This window comes from Haliotis cracherodii, unplaced genomic scaffold (assembly GCF_022045235.1).
Source record: "Haliotis cracherodii isolate W230 unplaced genomic scaffold, xgHalCrac1.p SCAF_3, whole genome shotgun sequence".
In the NCBI taxonomy this organism is placed as follows: domain Eukaryota; kingdom Metazoa; phylum Mollusca; class Gastropoda; order Lepetellida; family Haliotidae; genus Haliotis; species Haliotis cracherodii.
The window spans coordinates 33,787,916-33,808,141 of NW_027266286.1; the positions used below are offsets into that span (position 1 = coordinate 33,787,916).

Below are 20,226 nucleotides of genomic sequence, written 5' to 3' on the forward strand. Positions count from 1 at the left end.
TCGACTGAAACATGATGCTTCTATGTCTTGTGCGTCCATTAAGAGCGCATCTCTTACCCATTTGTCAAACTTGTTGAGCACTGTCATCGAGACTTACCTCTCACAATGAATTAGGTCGATGCATAGGGGTACAGCCTTCTTTTGACAGTTGGAATGTGTAGTTGCAATGTATTGTTTGACCACTAATAACAATACAAGTACATTTAATACATATGTGCACGTGTGTTAGTGACCTGTATTGTGATATGAACCTGTATTTAAAAACATGTGAAAATCATTGTGGATGTCAAGACTAACCTAACACCCCTTCTCTGTGGAGGAATGTACAAGCCTTGACTGACGCATGCGCAGTACACCCCACGTGTTCATAAACAAATTTTGATGGAAAGAGGAATCGCTAATACGAGTCGTGGTTTGTAGTTTGGAATCTAACACTTCTTAACTCAGGTAGATGCTACAGAGCTCAAAAGCTTGTTATAACATGGGGACTGAAACTAACAAAGATGAGCGTAACACGCCAGAGTATTTAGCACAGTTACTAAAAGATAAGAAACAAATACAAGCTCTTCCGAACGTTTTCGTACATGCGGAAAAGCTATTAGATGAAGGTAAGTTGTTTATCGTTTGTATTGATTTGTTAGATTACGATTACTAGGGAAAGTTTTTGTTTTGATGATCCAATTTAATTGTCATTTTGTACCGACTTTCACTTTTGTTCGCCCGGTGTTGCCGGAACGGAAAGTTATGATAAGCAAAACAAAGAAACGGGGCCAGTCGGCCCGTAACAAACTTTCTGTAAAACTTATCATAGGGTTAGGCCTACACTGCTATAGATATTCCAGACTGTTTTTTTTATTCAAACATCGTTTTGATTTTCATATGATTATCAGATGCGTGTATAACTGCTATCTGAAGCACAAATCTAGAATTTATTCAAGTGCACAAAACTTTGTGCATTCCGTTACGCCTGTAGTCTATAAGCTGGGAGAGCTGACTGAGCGGCCATATTGAAAGCCTACACCCTCTGTCGGTGAAGGCTCCTGGTCTAAGACACGTAATTTGGTTATTCAAAACATTTTGGGCTGCTTTTGACTCTTCCAGGCTTCTGAGCTTGTCTGCAGACGTGTGTCAGTGAAAGATGCTGATTGCTTGTGGCTCAGTTGGGTCGTTACCGAGTGCTTATCTTCAAACCTAGATAAGAACTTGGGTAAGACACCGCTGGAAAGATTCAGCGCTGGCTGTCAAAATTATATTTTTAGAGCATTTCTTCCCCGCGGACATAGCTGACAATAATGTACTCATTTAATATACATTTTAACTTAGATGATGAGACAATTGTTATCATAGGTACCGCTACATGTTATTCAAAGTTATGTTTTGTCTGTTGTTTCAATAGGCTGTGTTCAAAACAACACGGATTACTGTAGTTTGCTCTGGCAATGGTTACACATCAAACATCCAAATAATTTTGTAATCCTTGCTTATTATAATAGTTTGCATGTGACATTGAAACTACTATTTCCCCTATGTCATGTGTATGCCGTATAGAAAATAAATTGCTAACACATCTGCAAATATTGATCCCTTTCATGTCTGTGGTCACTTAGAACTTAATAAAATTGTTACTCCGGGAATGGGCATGGATTTTCATTATACTTTCAAAGGCTTTGCTAATATGTGATCGTGGGTGTAACACTTTTCACCTTAGATTCTGCATTTGACTTGCATGTTTATTATTCTTGAGTTTTGTTTACCCAATTTTGACTTATCTCCAGGTTAGCTTAAGGTTTCCAGTCTCATAGGAGATGCCTAATTTAGTATTATTGATAACCTCAGCTTCCTTTTAATCCATTCAAAACTACCTGGTATGGTTTTGACATTTAACCACGTTGAATTTTTAATATGTTTCTAATTTGCTGAAATGTCGCAACAGCCGATACTTTTGTATATTGATCTATACATAACAGTAACACACCATTACCAAGACTAATCGTGTCCATCAAAGCAAAATCTTGCTTTCCCCATGTACCAGTATAGTTGTCACGTAACTTAGTTTTGGGGGATATTTTTAAACTGACCCTTTCTTTATTGCAAGCTTAATCATTGTTAATCATACTGGAGAAATTTCTCTTTCCAAAGTGGTAATGGTGGTCCTTATTCCACTGACATTCTGGACAAGTCAACCTTTTATGATTGCTTTTCTGATGTATCCGAAAAGGTAGAAGGTATGCTTTTTTCCTTATTTCTATTATTAGATTTTATGTTGAAAACATTACTATTTTTGTTTGTTTATTTAGTGATTGCTTCTTGACTTGTTTGTTGTTTTATCTTATCTTTTTTAGACATTTACTTCTGAACTATAATTTTCAATGGATAAATGAATGATGTTTTTTTTGTGTGTGTGTGTGTGTGCATGAGCAGTGGTGATTATGTTAGGAAGCAAATTGGTGGTTATAAACACTCGCTGAACATGCTGAAGATATTGAAAAGAATTTACGGATTATCCAAGCCAAACAAGTTATGGTACATTCACCATCGTTGTAGTCACTTCTCTCTCAAAAGCATCAATGAATTCTATTCTTAAATTTCTGGGAAACAAGGCATTAACATGATTTTCACTAAATCATGACCTCAGTTTCTCTCAGATTAATAATCATGATAATGTGGATGAATTATTGATCAGCTGATGTCTCAACTGGAGTGTGGAATGTGAGAATATAACTTATTGAGAAGTATTTGGTGGGTTTATTGCATGACATGTCCTGTTTTCCATCCTGTTCCTATAGTGCAGGGCAGTATCCCACCTGACAGTAGTACATCCTACTGCCTGATGGCTAAGTATATGTGTCACTTTGTATCCATGGAGAAGTAACATTTTGAATAGTTCCATGGAAGCAAATAAAATTATATGTGTATTAATACTAGTTATTCAGGTGTTCATCTCAGCATTCTCACACAGTGTTTTCAAAATGACTATGACATGATCAATAACACGAAGGAATCATGTCATTCATACTTTAAATGTTTATGTTGGCAAGTGATTGTAATGAGAATAGAATTTCAAACCTTGATTTCTCAAAGATGATCACTTAACACAGTTGCCGGATCCAAAATGAGTGTCGAGTACATAAATGTAGAAAATGGATGCAGAAAAATGTATATTGTATTCCTAGGAATTCACACTAATGATTACTGTACCCAATTCTCGACAAGAATTGTGAAGGTTCTGTACTTGAAGTAATTATCAAAATTTACAAACCTATACTTCATGTAAGGACCCTTGAAATTAATATAAGAGTCCCCTGAATCCCTATTTTTGTGGGTCAATATAAAACAATGATAGATGGAAATAATATTATTCATTAGAAGCTGCACAAGTAACCAAGACTCAGGATCAGTAGATTTTGACTGTTTTCTTTGCCTGATTCAGGTAAACATTAGTTTAATCATACATCCTTGGTCTTCTATGGTATTTAAATCTGGGGACACCCTAAATCTGTAACTAAGTAGCATTTGGGTTACCATGGTTTCAAGGACCCCTTGACTTTCAGGCTTACCTTCAATATGCTTAAATGCCAAACACTGATAGAAGTATGCATGGCAATTGTCATCCTTTGATCATATTGATCATGTGAATTTCTTTTCTTTCAGGTATATTATTCAAAATGATTTTTGTAACTAAGTGTTTACACAATATCTATATTCTTGTTCTATGTCATTATTTATGTTATTAGCATGTTTTGTGAAAAGGAAAATAATTTGTTTGTGGAACAATATCATGATTTTTAGATGTTACAACTCATTATGCATGTTATTCAAGGCAACAACAAGTAGTGAATTTCTCATTTATATCCTTATTGAGTTCATTGGAGTTGTTGCCTCAATCGAATACATGTATAACATATATATATATAAACACTATTGTTTTGTTTGATTGCTGATATGGACAAATTTCCATGATTCTCAGACACTTGTAGAAGTTGTCAATTCCTGTGAGTGCAGCTAATGTTGATTCATTGACAGTATGTTGATAAATAAAGCTCAGCGTTTGCATATCTGCTTATATTCTGAGTAATAATAGAATTATATGTTCTGTCTACTGTTATATTTTAGTTGCCGACTCCATGTATATGGACTCGCATACAGGTAAATCCACCATATTTCCCAAGGGACTGTTTGATATCAAATGTATCTTACTGGCATAAATTTTGCCCGTTTTTCTAAAATGTCTTCATCAACTTCACAGACATCTTGACAGGTAGCAGACGAGGTAAACATGTCCAGGGTTATTGCCATTGCATTACAATAGGATATGCTCGGTTAATTTCACTAAATTGCATTTAATACGTGTTAAGTTTCCAGATACAATCACATCATTGTATTCACATTTGTATTGTGGTCAGGAAATTCCCAGCAGGATATATGAAATTTGTACCTTATCCACCAGTGTGTTACATGGGAAACTATTGCCCATGCTGTAACCAATCAGAAACAAGTATATAAATGCAAGGTAAGATAAGTTTTTTATGTTCGCTATTCAAGATAGATTTTCAAGACTGATTTCTCTCCCTATTGACATATTGTCAACGTAGCACTGATCAATCATTATTAGTCTTACTAGTCGAAAGACCGACTCCAGCAACATTCTGTTCTGTGTGTTATTGTTTTTTGTTTAACGCCACACTCGGCAATATTCCAGCTATATGATGGCGGTCTCTAAATAATCGAGTCTGGACCAGACAATCCGATGGTTGACATCATAAGCTCACCTAATATTGTCCACACAATAACATGAAAACATACTGAAAATTATGCGTGGAGTCATGTTCAGATCAGTAGACTGAAGTGTTTTGGCACAAGGTTGTGTACTTCTCTTGAATTGACTTACTGGTCTCATAAATTGAAGTAAGCATGCATTCTGTGAAAACAATTGTTTCAATCGGGTGGGTGGCCTCTCCTTTAGGAACACAACTTCTCATTGATGCAATGCAGTGCAAGACACAATAGCACGTTTGATGGATTAAACTAAGCCTTTTGCAAGTTTTAGCTCACCAGGACCAAACTTGCGTGTGAACTTGTGGTATGGAGCATTTTCTGTAAATTTTGGGCTTCTTTTCCAAGTCAGCTGGAGGGGTGAGCCTGAAACAGGACATCCAACAGCCTCATGTGACTCTGTTCAGGGCGTTAAGATTATCTTTTTGAGCGTGAAAAAGAAATGTGAAGAAATTGGTCATGCCATAAACTTCATGAAAATATGTCGGTAATGCCTACTCATTGGTTAAAAGTACCCAATAAACATGATAAACTAGACACAAGGGAGTAAAATTCATTACAGGGAGGGGGGACTGTCGTGCCAAATGTGAATGTTAACACGAGAGTAAAAACTCAATGGCTTAAAAACAAGATAAGGGTCGTCCTTCACTTCTTTTGAGTAGTATATTTTCCATGAAAAAAAGTGCAAGATATGAATTGTGTAAAGTTGAGTTTCTAATATTGTGTTTATTAGTGTTTTTAGTCTTCATTTTTCTTTTCACAGAAGTGACAAAACCCGTTATGGGATAGTTGGTGATCAAACAAATATATTAGACCCTTATGTTGATTTTTAAATTTTCTATATAGGTTTAGTAGGATTTGAAAAAATACTATTTTTCATTTGGAATTTTTGTGAAATGTGTGGGGGTAGAAAATGTAAAGAAGCAGTATGTGGAGGCCACTGACATGTATCACGTATCAGCAGGATAATCAAAATAATCTGTATACAAAAAGTTAAACTGAAATATTTTAAGTAATCATGGTAATTGAAAACACGAGAGTAAAAACTCAATGGCTTAAAAACAAGATAAGGGTCGTCCTTCACTTCTTTTGAGTAGTATATTTTCCATGAAAAAAAGTGCAAGGTATGAATTGTTTAAAGTTGAGTTTCTAATATTGTGTTTTTTTGGAATAGAAAATAAAACATCTACAAAGATGTGGACATCATGGGACATGGCATCTCTTGGTAAACTCAATCAGTAGATATGAAGTTGAGTCTATTCTTTAACATGTAATGGTTCAACTTTCTTCAGCAACAATTACTTCAGACTTGCATACAAATGACTTTCATGATTCATGCAGCCACAACAGTCATTGATTTCTTTAACTAATCATGCTAATGGTGCACAGGACTTTGTAGTTTATCTATCATTGTCTTACCTTTATGATATGAATGCACAAGCACTTGGCAATTGACATACATATGCTGGTACACTGTATTACACCATGCCATGTCATGGCAGATGGTAAATAATAGAGTCTGGGCCAGACAAACCTGTGCAGTAAATGTTGCATTTCTTTTTACTGTTGGTTGTCCTGTAGAAGCCAAATGTTTAATCTGACTTGCAGCCATACTGCACATTACCTAACCTTGAACTTTCAGTTTCAATTCTTAGATATGGCTTCGTATAACTTTAAGAAGTTCAGGGATTTATCAAGGATTCCAAATTAAGTTTTCTTGGCAGGCAAATTGGGGAAAAGAATTATTTTGTTCAAAATTGAGATATTTTTTGTTCATATTTTCCTAGATTCAGGTGTATTTTAACATTATTATTTACCATTTGATTCACTGCAATAATGTGAAATATTCATTAAAGCCTCTTCTTATTTGTCTTATTCCTGTTATCAGTGAAATACAAGTCACCTGACAAAGCCATAGCCACCATAACATTGATTATAAATTGAGATGGGTATTGGAGTTCGAAGTGTATCACAATATTTTACGATGCACAAGGCCATATTGCGATACATATCACAATACGATGTATACTTATAAATTTTACATTCAGAAGCAATTTGAAACTCCATTGTATGAATTGAAGTTCTCAAATGGACAAAACAAGATGCTGGAACAACATAATGTTTACTATTTTAATAAATACTCACAAATGCATGCTCTGGGTAATTGGCAAGTTCTTAATGTTAAACACATGATTAAAAATGGTATTTGAAATAACCTGATATACAGAGCATTAAAAATGATATTGTGATACGCATGGTGGAAAGAGTGAACCTAAATATACCGATATACCAATACCTCACACCCTAAGTTATAACAGCATATATTGGGAAATGTGTCATCCCTTTTTGGAAATTTTTACTGATACTTGTTGCAGACATGCGGCCCAATATCAGTCCCTAAGCAGATCTAGATAGAACTCAGCAGTTGTAATCTGATAATAACCCTATTGTTGATTAAGAGACTGACTTTTTGAACCTCTAATAATATAATAAATGTAGTCATGTTTATCATGTGCATTCTTGCGAAAAGAATTTTGTGGGACTTCTTGCACTGCTCTTTTGTCTGAAGCCAAAGCATTTGTGAATGAAGCATTTTGTTGTGGTGGTCAGTTGGACTGCAGATGCTGATTGTGAAATGGTGCTGCGGCATGACATAACAAGTTACTCAATATCAGAAGAATGTAAGTCCAACACAAAATTAAGGGATTTTCTGAGTGATGCTACTGCCACTGCTGTAATGAACTTCTACCTCCTGCCATCTGGTCTTGATTAGAAAAGTTAACAAGTAGATAGGCTGCAGACTGGAGATAATGTGAGAGAGGAAGTAGACCAACATGCATCTTTGTGTGGAAGCCACCTATTTGGTTGGTTTTGCCTAGCTACAGCAACACACTCCACATGTTTGGTCATGACTAGCAGCTAGCAAGTGGAAAAAGCTCGAATATTTTTTTGAAAAATTATCAAAATATGAACTGAAAGATGTGTTGTTTTCTTTGTTATAAGAATCTTGTCTTCTTCATTGGTTATATACCCTCAGATAATGCAAAAGTAGAATATCCACAAGTGATGCATGTACAAGCAGTTAATGTTCCAACTTGTCACCGGCCATTAGAAATGTGAATGTGCAGCACTGACAATCAGTGACATGGAGATACACATTGACATTAATATTCACTATTTTTGGTAAGAAATGTTAGCATAGTTTATCAATGCATTAAATTTACTTTTTTGTGTTAATATCCCATTGAAGTTTCAGTTGATCATGAATGACTTCATTTCAAATGGCTGAAGCCTTTGAAAAGCTTTACACAAAGCCACAGCAACCATATTGAAAAACATATTTACGGTCATTACTCGGCCATTGTTATCTCACATGACTGAAAATCAAGTTATGTTGTCTGTTCGGCTGTCAGTCCGTCATTAACATTTACATTTTTAACAGAAATTTAGAAACTACAGGGCTATGACACTGAAACTTTGTATGAATGATCTAAAAAGAGCACACATGAATTATTCCAATCTGACTTATAACATGACCAGCTTTAATTCATCATAATTTGGTTTAGCTATGGGGGCTTGTTTTTGTTAAAAATGAAATGAAAGTTTAGACATTTGTAGTTAGTGGTTAAATAGTAGGGCCTAAGATATAAGTTCTGTTTGCTATGTTTTCAATTAGCCCTTAGGTGACAAAAAATGTGGAAACAGGTAAACATGGTTAAGTCAGTTTCTGTTCTTGGTGTGTGAGAAATACTCAATACAATGTGGTGTCAATCACTATTTGCATTCAATAACTAAGATATTAGTCCATAAAATCAAGTTTCATTTCCACCTCGTTCTAAGAACTACCAATGGCCTGTAGACAAGGCAGAGCTGATGGGCTTGTCTCTGTGCCCTTTGTATACTGGCCACAGGTTAGTAATAGTATTAGTCTTGTCATAATAACTATAGATCACTTGATAATTCAAGATAATGAGATCAGTATTGGTGCTAGGGTTAAATAAGGATGTACATCAGGGTACTCTTGCACAAAGCAGGCATAGTGTATCATAAATCAAGAGTTTTCATCATTGTTGATAGTGGTCTGGCTGTGAATCTTAAGTCATTTTGTGCAGGTGGTCCCTGGAATGAACCGTGTTACTAATCAGGTTTAACTGCAATGTCCTCTTTATCTTCCCCCATCTTGGAAGATTTACCAATTAAGGCCCCAAATGGCCACTGACTTCGTTTAAACATCAAGAACAATGGTCGGTGTCGCAATGATTTTGTGCACTGACATGCCAAGTATGAGTAAGGATCACTGAACTTGTCATTGACAACAGTGATGGGAAAGAAGTAGGGTCCAAGGGGAGCAGTAAGAGAAGGTCTCCTTGTTTGTTGTGGAGTGAGGAGGATAGATTGTGGTGATCATTGAAAGATAAAATTTCCAAGTAGAGAATGAAGGCGATACTGGTATTTGTATGTGATAACGGAGAGAAGGCGTGAACAAGATTGTAGAGAGCACTTATACCATATGTTGACACAGGCCATAGGATCAAGTACAGCCATCTTTAGCAGCGATTTCTTGATTACCTATAAGGGGTATAGAATACATCTTCTTTCAAGTTTTTGAAAGGACCGACACCATCTTTCCACAAATGTTACAGGTTCCTTTACCCACGTAAAAAATATTCTTTCAACTTTTTAGTCAAAAACAATTTATTCAACATGAAGCTGGTTGCTATATTGCAGCAACATGTTCATCGGGCATCGGGGAAACTCATCCATGAAATTGGGGGTGGGGGGTCTCACTCCTGATTGACTACCGGTATACACTTTATTTATGTTTAATACTTATTGTATTGGAAAACCAAGTTATTAGACTGAGAATAGTCCACAAAATAACTCTTAAAGGTAAAGGACAACTGACTTATATCCATCAACACAACAACTATTTTGCAAGAGAAAATAATAAACAAAGAAGTTTATGTATTGTATTATGAGAGGGAGCAAGGAAAAGCTGGTGTGTGTGAACTGATCGGCACTTCACACCAAATCAGTTATTTACAGCAAACACAATCAGATTAATGCTTATCAAACCTTAGTTGTTAGAGAGAATGCGTTGTAGTATAAGGGGAGGTAACTTGTGTTACTATATATGTATTGGCAGTTTAAAGAGGATAACTCTAAAAGAATGGAGCACGACTATGGCAGACGAAGGATAAGTGTTGCTAGGTAAGTGGGTCCATGAAGGATAGAATGAAGGAGAGATCAGTTAGACTGTTCCATGTGTAAAATCAAGGTTAGAAACTAACAGTTTTGGTCCACTAGTGCTCATAATGATAACATATAGCAAAACCCTGAAAATGGGCTAATTTCTACCAGTCCTTAAGATACCTTTACTATTGAGCAGTTTGGTAAGGACTACAGGACTAGTGCCAATTTCTAACTCCGAAAATATATTTGTTAATAGCAATTAGCTTTGATTAACGTCAAAGTCAGCATTGTTCCAGCTATATGATGGTGGTCTGTAAATGAGTCTGGACCAGACAATCCAGAGATTGACATCACGAGCATCGATCTACGCCATTACGATGACATGTATCAACCAAGTCACCAATCCTTTAAGTTGCCTCTTACGACAAGTATGGGTTGCTGAAGATCTTCATGGGTCAGTTATCAACTGAAGGTTATTATTATTTTAAATGTATGTATAGTGAAAGGGTACTTAAAAGCGGCAACTAAAATAACACAATATTGGAATAAGTTTTTCCTGTGATATTGCTGGAATAATGTTTAATAGCAGCGTAAAACCATACTCACTCACTCAATCTCTGATACCTATGTAAAGGCCTTGCCTGTTTCTGATGTAGTGGTGTCTTAACAATCTGGTACTTGGCCTTATGGTTACTGGCAATCCAATCCTCATGTCCAGAACCAAATGGCACGCTGCTTGTGTCCGCATATGTATTGCAGATACTCCATTGTCCTGTAGGGCAGCAGTTGTTACCTGACAACTTAACTGTCGAGTTATTATATCATGTTGAGCAGCAGTTGTTGCCTTGCACATTACTTGGTAAGTTGAGTTATTGAAAAATGCAGTATATAAACTGAAGCATATTATCAGGAATTTATAAAACAATAGATGGCCAAAAATAACTTGATTATGAACACTGTTCAATCATTAATTATAAGCATTATACTCTTATGTGACTAAACATGCTAAATTGGAAAGTACATTTGGACAAGGTCTGAATATTGACAGTTTTGGTTTGAGAAGAAAAGCACCACAAATATGCACATACTGACCATCATGCCAGAAATTGAATCCAACACAGAAATTAATCAAGTAGTAACCATGATAACTATTACATTATTCCTTTCAATTAATGCTGATGAATTATAAAAACACAGTAAATATAAATCCAGTTTGTGGTATTTACTGTCAGTATCTGGCATAGCTGGAGAACCTGAAATGTTTAGGGAAGATTTTTTGACCAGGCAGTTGATGGCCAAGCCACTGAAATTATTAAATGATCAGGCTTATGTACTGGTGCTCCAGTTTTTATTGTAAATGCCATTACCTGCATTAGTTTTTGTTGAAGATTTGTCAAGTTTAATGTTGTTATGTGTATCCTACATGTGTATGTTGGTGCTTTCATCGCCCGACGGTTTGCTTTCAATGTTGGAGCACATAGCCCATTGTGATCACCTTAGCTGTCTCACGTCTGTTTCTTGCACTTCCATGCAGTCTTTCACAACTACTGATCATGTGGATGGAAAGGTTATCTTGAATTAACAATGTTTAAAAGTCAATTAATTTTAACGCAACTGAACTGAAAATTCATCTGTACTGCCATAGAAAACGTTTACATCTCTGACATCTGAAGCAAGGATTTTGTTGATCCTTCAATGGTAGCCATCTTGTTATGTTTCAATTTTTGTTTATTAATCGTCTGTTGCTGAATGTATGTTGTGCGTAATTTGTCCTGTCCCAACGATGTTTGACACTTCAGAGAACACTTCATTGTCGTGTGTAGAGCAGTACTCTTTTGGACATGTTGGAATCGGTGTAAAAGTCTGCACTCATGCTTTTTTTGGTCATTGACTTTGTTGAGCAGTAATATCTGATTACAATCTGTTCAGATTCACTTCTTGTCTTCTTGTTGATCAGATTCTCAAATTGTATTTTATCCTACATCACTGGGCTACTTTGAAACGAATGCGAACAACACTATCTAATTGTATAAGCTTTGATTGCCTACACCAAGGGAAAAGTGTAGAATAATTGCCCAAACCAGGGGCAACACTTGTTGCGTAATGACCGGACTTGGGCAGGGCGTTGTCCATTCTCTTGTTTAGGGAATCCGTGGATGAGGCAGTTATTGGGGTACTTAAATTATGCACGACATCTATGTAACATCTGTTGACATGCAGTTGTAAGTACAAACGAAAGTCAAAGGACCCCTGTCCTGTTGATTAATAAAAAGTAGGGACTGTAAATTCCAATATTATAGCAGCAGACTCTCAGGACCCCCTTCGTTTCAAATGTTGTGGAAGGGGGCATGGGTGGCCCAGTCGTCTAAGGCGACGTGATTCGCTGTGCAGAGTTGCGTCCCTTGGGCACGCCAGAAACCTATGATTGAGGGTTTGAATCCCGGTTCGCCCAGATTATGTTTCTAGGTTTGTCAGCACCATACCCGTGCTTGTGGGTTTCACGGAAGTGGTAAACGTCTAAGACCTGCATCACTTCGGGCTTTCCTCCCACATTAAGCTGACACGCCGTGATATAACTGGAATACTGTTAAAAGCGGCGTTAAACCCAACTCACTCACTCACTCACTCAAATGTTGTGGAAGTATGTGGCATGTTGTCTCACTAAGTGGAATAACTGGCCCAAACAAGTGTATCATTCCATAACATTGTTGATTTATTATATATGGACCACTGCCAAGGTAACCTTATTGAACCACAATTTTTCCCAGGTCCTTGATTATCCAGTGTATCTTATCTCCATTCTGTTATTATTATGCTGTGCCTAAGAGAATAGGTTAAAATTTGCTTTTTTTGTGATGTTGAGAACACCCTCAGCCTTGATCTTCATGTATGTTGTGGCTGCCCATGTTCCTGTGGCTGTAATGATGAACATGTCACTTTGGCCTTTTACTTTGCCAATTAACACATGTATAAATGTGTAATGTAATAAATATGCTGTGTTATTTCTTTTTGCTATGTCTTCTTTACCTTGTTTGACCTTTCTAATCTAATATGGTATTTCATGACAGCTAAGTGAGCTACAGAACCTTGTGACTCTATTTTCCATCATGCCACAAATCTGGATGAGCAGGTGTGGAGAGGACTTAACATCTGGTCCTTTGCCTCAAACCAGTTTGCCTTTTGGTAATTTTGTTACAGTTGTACTTGGGGAAGTTGGGGGGGATGCTGATTTGTGGACTATGGGAGGTGTTTGCAAGAGGTAGATTTGATTGTTACAGAAATCAACAGAGTTAGAGTAGCCCTCTTCCATCATAAAGGAAACCGGGATCCCTTGGATCTCCCAGAACCCCTTGGTCCTGTGGTCACGCTCACAGAAAAACTATTTGTACCAGCAAAGGATCATCCAGATGTGAGTATCTCTTCTCTCTTCCTCTTTAGTATGTATCATACATTGACAATCCATAAGCCAAATGGCAAATTTGATAGACCCGATGGTGCACTTATATAGATAATATATTAAATCTATAGTTGAACTTTGTTGGTTTCGTCTTTCCAAAGTGACTTCAGATCACTATCATAGCAACTTTGTTGGCAGGCGATATAGAAACGGTTTCCGTCCGTCCATTCATCCGTCACGTTTCGTTTCCAGAGCATAACTCAGAAACCGTTCAATATTTTTTCATCAAACTTTGCAGGTCTGTCAAGTACATGCTGAACTGGTGCCTTTTGCTATTTAGAATTTTTTATTTTTTACGTTTCAATGGCAACAAGATGGACTTAGGTTCCAAACTCTTTTTCTTTTTTTTACAATTTCCGTGACAAGTTCCACCTCGGTTAAAAAAGGTTAGGGTTTGTTTAGATTTGATGATGTCATAAATTCTGCAACAGGGGCTGGGGATATAGCCATGTTAGTGGCAAACTCTTGTTGTAATAAAGAAGTTGTTCATCCATAAATTCTTATCTTTACTTAATGACTTCAGATGTATAACATTGTCATACTTTCCTACCCTTTAAGCACATTGTAATACGGTCGAAATGAGTGGTGTGAGGTTTTGTCCTGTGTATATCACTACCTTTCATCATTAGGTTTTAGCTCTAATTTGAACCACTGCTGCAGTTAATTTTCACTACCACATGCTAATGGCAAACTTCGTACCTGATGTATCTGCTAAATATGGGCCATTATCAAAATTGGTCCTGTTTTTCATGATGTCATTTGACCAAAATAAATAGCAAAATTTAAAAGTTAACCAACCTCAGACATGACTTAAAAGCCTTGTGAATCCAGTGCACAGATTAATCAAACATGACAACAATGAGAAATTTGAAAAATCTACTTTTTTTTATGTTTATATTTCCAAAAGCTGTCAGTGATGTAACAATTTTGACTGTTATTGAATAATATTCCACAATGAAACTGTTCTTTCTATCTTTCTATGTTGACTGATACTGTAAGTTGAAGCTGTTATGCATAGGCGAGCAGTTTTTGGTTGTCTTGTCTGCAGAAATTGTTGTCAGTATGGTGTGGAGACTACATACTTAAAATTAGTCAATTAAATGTTATTGTCACCAAATAATTTATTTCATACGCTAACATGATGAGTTAAGTTTATAAAGAGAGCAGGTGGTGTGGTGAGAACTGCATATTGGTTCCCTGAAAAAAATTCTTTCAGAAAAAAATTGTGGTCTGCACCATGTACTGCTTAAAATTTGAAATGTTATGTCTGAAATTGAAGGTCAATGTTACTTCGTATTCAAGAAAGCATTCCAGCATCACACTTTCTCTCAAAGTTTTTCCCAAAATGTCCTGGAAATGACAACATTCGTTGACTTTAGGTAGATATTGATGAGGTCAGGTGGGAAAGGTGGAGATTGGGCTGCTTTCGTTTTTATGTGGAATGAAAACCTTTCTAGTGAGGACAGATCATTTAGCCCTCTTCACAGTCAGTAATCAGTGTAGTTTAATGTAAATACAGTGATTATTGTCATTTTTGTGTGCGTATTTAAGTTGTGTTGTGTTGTGCGTGGGTGTGTGCGTGCACCAGCAGAGATTGGTTGATGTTCTCATGGTTCTGGCCCAGGTCTATACCAGATGCCTGTTATTAGTCCCAATTTGTCCCCACTGTTGGTTATTATTCATTATTCATATTTTAGTTACCGGTATGTGACTTTCTCTGATAGCAAGTGCATTAAGAGTAATGGAGTTTAATATATTTTGTTTTGCTCTAATTGCATGAAATACCATGCTACTTAACAGTCCTGAATGTTTGAAAGGAGAACTTTTCAAATATGCAATATTTGTATTTCAGTTCAATTTTGTTGGTCGTATATTGGGTCCACGTGGAATGACTGCCAAAGAGTTGGAACAGTACACCGGCTGTAAGATTATGGTGCGAGGCAAGGGATCAATGAGAGACAAGAAAAAGGTAATGAATTTGATATAGACAACTTCATTGTTCCCAGTCCTTGTATTACATACAGATTTGTTAAGATGTGTTAAAACGGATCCTTTTTTATTCAGATTTCAGAATATTTTTGTGAATGGTCCTTTCCTCACAATTGCGGAACTTTTATCCCCTGTTAACACGGAGGTCTCATTGATCAAAATAACATCCTATGCACATCAGTTTATTTTAGGCATCATGGAAGATGGAGGCAATAATCAATGGAAGATTGCATGAATTCAGCATCATTTTTGTTTAGAACTACCTTTTTATCTGTTAGAAGTGGATGATTGCATCTGTGAATAGTGTTCCACATTACCTGTATCTTAGTTATTAGTGAATGATTGGGTCTCTGAATCTCTGAATAGTGTTCCACATCACCTGTATCTTAGTTAGGGCTGCAACGATACACCTAAGTCACGATACGATACGTATCTCGATACTTCATGATTTGATTCGTATCTCGATACGCTACGATACATATTGTGACAAGAGAAGATAAGAGATAAATGAATATAATTTTAGTTTTAAGTTTATCAAAATGAAAAATTAAATGAAAGTGAATGAATGTTCATGAGTCATAAAATATATACTGTAATGAGTAATTTAACTTAATAAATCATCTGCCATTTCAATGTAATGGCTAGCAAACACAGAAGTAACAGTCCTACATATTTGTGAGTTGTGACTAGATGGTAGGAGTAAATACTAAATGTACCAGTGTCCAGTAACTAATGATTTGCCATTTTCATGTATAAAGGCATAAAACAATTAATTTTTTTTATAGCAACAGCCATGTTATACAACATTTGAAAGGTCTAATCCTAGTGTTTATAAATATGAAAGTTATGTTTATCACATTATTTGAATAATGCATTGACAACTTAATTAAGTTCGTTGTAAATTATAAAAATGTGAGCTAACACATTCATAACGTCCAAATTAAGGACCAAAGAAGCGAAAATTTGACGATTTGGGGCAAATATAAGATTTCAAAAGATCTACTTATCATTTCTTTTTTATTTTCATTATTTACGTAATTGAAAAATTATTTTAAAAAGAATTATGAATGGTATCTGTTTTCACCCATTTCCGGATAACAGCGGCTGTCCGCTCAGTAAGATGAAGAGATACCTCCGTTTTCGAAAGCTTCATATGAATAACACGTTCGTCGAAGAAAGCTTGTTTGTTCATCTACACGCTCGTAACATTGCCTGGAGTCTTTTCGTTGCTATAACATCAGATTTTATTGGATAACAAATTGTTTCTAACGACGCTTTCTTGTCGAAATCTGCTACAAGGTTAATGATTGGTCAAATTTGAGCACGTGACTTCAGGCAGGCAATCAAATTACAAATCCTCGTGTACGATGAATTTCACATTTTTACGAAATATTTTTGGTTAAATAGTGTTATTCTGAACGTTTTAAGCAGGAAATCGCGTTCTATATTAAAAATGTGGAGCTTCGTTGATGTTTCATGCTAGGTTACAAGCTGTGACAAAGATTTTTCATGCATATATTTTGGCATTGAACATCGTGTCCGAGCCGAGAATTCGAGGCGATGAAAGCCGAGATGTCATTTGACAAACATTACACGCGATTGCATGAAAAGATGGAAATAATAACTTAGCTGTAAGTTTGACCACTTTTAGATATATTTTTATTGATTTTATTTATCACTTTGTATAACATATTTAAAGATTTGCTTGAAACGTCTTTGTTTTGCTCTTTGACATGTTCGATGTGCACCCGTTGTCGAAGTGTGAGTCCTAGAATTATATTTTCAATGACATTGCGGGAAATAGGGAATAACTTTTTAATCTATCGATAAAAAATGATAAATTGAAATAGAATACGCATTTCAGACATTGTGAGATGTGATAGATTTAATAAATGAATGGTATGACAGGTAGGTTCTTAAAACTATATACTATTTTGACGTGACTACGGCTTGGCCGGTTAACCAGCCTACGGACCCTAGGGACTCGATGCTTCTTGGACGGTTTACCGGCCTATGGCGTTGAAAGAGTTAAAACACATTTAAAACGTATCTGTGATAAAAGTTTATTACAAAAAACAAGACGTACATATATACGTCTTTGAAAAAACGTATCGTGAAAAATCGAGATACAGCTCCTCACAAATTGCACACCATATCGTATGGAGTGAATCGTGATGCATCGGTGTCCTGGGATATCGTTTCAGTCCTAATCTTAGTTATAAGTGAACGATTGGGTCTCTGAATCTATGAATAGTGTTCCACATTACCTGTGTCTTAGTTATTAGTGAACGATTGGGTCTCGGAATGTGATTGATAGGCATTTCATAGAAGTTGATGGATGACAAATAACTTGTCTACTTTGTCTCTTAATGGTGTTCACCAGTCAGTGAATGGTGTTCCACATAACCTGTATCTTAGTTATTAGTAGAAAGATTGAGTCTATGATATATGTCTAAGGAGAGCAATAAGGTGCTGGAAACCTATGAGTTTATAAGTTATGACTAAGAGAAGAAAACATTTACTTAGGCTTTCAAAGAAAAACGATTGATACATGCCAAGTTGTGGATGTAGTAGAAAATCTTATGTTTTATTAGATATGAGGAAGAGAGTCAGGGACCAGGCTTATCATTTCACAAACATTTACCTTGAATAGTAGTCACAATCCATTTGTTTTAAATTGTCTTATGTGGAAAGTATACATTAAAAGTCATTAGATATTAGTCCCTACGTGCCCAACATCTTGTTACCATGTGCATCCAGGGAACATCCATTTTCACTGTCCCTTGGGATCAACAAATTTTCTTATTCAAATAGCCTCTAATGGGTCTCATGATATTCATTGAGCATCTCTAATTAGCTATGCTGGCTGTGACCAGTTTTCATCAAACACCTCATTGTAGCATGCACGCAGTCAAGACTCGTTGAGCCTTAGCTAGTTTTCATTAGAAAGGAAGAACATGACCAAAATTGACTCTTGTAAGGAAATTAAGAACTCCAGGAAGACCTGGACTGTTGAACACTACCTGCACAAAACAATCTCAGCTACAATTAGTGTAAATCCTTCAGATCATAAGCATAGACTTCGGATGCAGTTGGCATCCACTTGAATAAAGCAATTGTAGCCTAAGATCACTGTAGGCTACAGTTGAAACTTACAATTGATCCAGACTAATCTTAAATAGCTAAGATCGTAGTAGTGAATGAATCAAATTGACAAGTTGGCGTGCAGAACAGGGGCTGTTTCATATAACAAATCTGCTTTACAAAATAACCAAAATTGCCTTTTCATTTTGTGAAAGTGTTTGATTTCTTTCGACTCTTCAACAACATGAAGAAAGCATCACAGATTTCTCATCAGAAATATTGTTTATTGTAATAGTGAACCACACAACTATCAAGTCAATAGGTAAAAGTACCATTCCCGCCCGACTGGAATGCTGAAAGAAGTGTGAAACAACATACCTTTTCACTACTCACTGTCCCTAAGCTAGTTTGTTGGTTTGTTTGTTTGATGTTTAACGCCGCACTGAGCAATATTCCAGCTATATGACGACAGTCTGTAAATAATCAAGTCTGGACCAGACATCATGAGCATCGATCCACGCAATTGGGATACGATGACATGCATATACCAAGTCAGCAAGTCTGACCACCCGATCCCATTAGTCACCTCTGACGACAAGCATTGTCGCCCCCCCAAGCTAGAAGTAATGGTAGCTGTGATATTGCTGGAATATTGCTAAAAGCGGCATAAAACCAAACTCACTCTCTAGTAGTAATGGTAGTTCGTATTAACTTTTGGGTAACTCAAGGGCCGCTTATCTGAGTTCATTCTCTAGATAGGAAAGGGGTTTCCCTTTGCATGTATACTGTCCCCTGTGGAATACCTTGAAATATATTTTGTCAAAACAAGTTTTTTGTTTTTATGTCAGCAATGGTGCTGGTCGTGACAGGTCACGACAGGTCACCAGTTTAACAATTTATATATCCAGCTTGTGAATGAAAATATTAAAATACCTACCTGAGATTAATTTATGAACATTTTTTGAAGAAAATGTATGCAAATATCCTAAAAATTACCTCTAGCGATTAATCATCATTTTTCAAAGTTACATGACTTCCCATAACACCACTTGCCACAGGCTAATTTGCATATTACGTGACCAGACTTTTCTCTCGTTTTAAACAAACGCTGAAATCAGAACAGACTGAAGCTTTGCATCTTGTTTTGCATAATTATATAAATATGCTACTAAAACAGCAACTGTGGGGTGCACGACAATATGAATTTATTCATCAAAGTTATTGTATTGCTACTTCACCGTATTGCTTCGATGACAGCACGTGATATAAACAAATGAAAAACTATGCAAATAGTGTTTCACGATTTTCTCATTGAAAGTTAACCATGACCGTCTCTCGTGCGCTTAACGACTTTGCGATGCCGTGAACGCAATCATGTCGCTAGCTATCTGGCTGTTGTTAACAAATTTGATATTCACCATCTTTTGTTCAAGAAAATATTAATAGACGAAAAACTTGATGCTTCATAAATACCCCAATTACAAGAAGATAATGTGCCGTTGAATACATGGCCAGGGTAATAATATTTCAGTACAAACTAAATTAAATCTGAGGCACGTCGTTTGGAAATCAGCAGAAGTCTTTGCCGTGTTTTCCAACAATTTTACATCCACCTAATAATATATTACCCACTGCAAAATTGTTTTCCTAATACGTGATCAAAATACATTTCCTCCTTGTTCTAACCACAAAACTACGCGCTAAATAAATATCGTGCATATTATACACAC

At 36.2% G+C, this 20,226-nt stretch overlaps 1 protein-coding gene across 3 annotated transcripts in view; it reads left to right on the forward strand.

Annotated features, from left to right (window-relative positions):
- Nucleotides 1–375: 375 nt before the first annotated feature.
- Nucleotides 376–20,226, forward strand: part of LOC139474709 (protein quaking-A-like) — a 37,011-nt gene continuing 17,160 nt past the window's right edge. For 2 of the 3 annotated variants that reach the window (XM_071257810.1, XM_071257809.1), the window contains exons 1-3: nt 376–608; nt 13,245–13,375; nt 15,276–15,392. In XM_071257810.1, the coding sequence (XP_071113911.1) occupies nt 452–608; nt 13,245–13,375; nt 15,276–15,392 (405 nt within the window). In that variant the 5' untranslated portion in view covers nt 376–451. Of the gene's footprint in view, nt 609–4,113; nt 4,147–13,244; nt 13,376–15,275; nt 15,393–20,226 lie in introns of all 3 variants that reach the window. The other variant, XM_071257811.1, reaches the window with a different exon arrangement.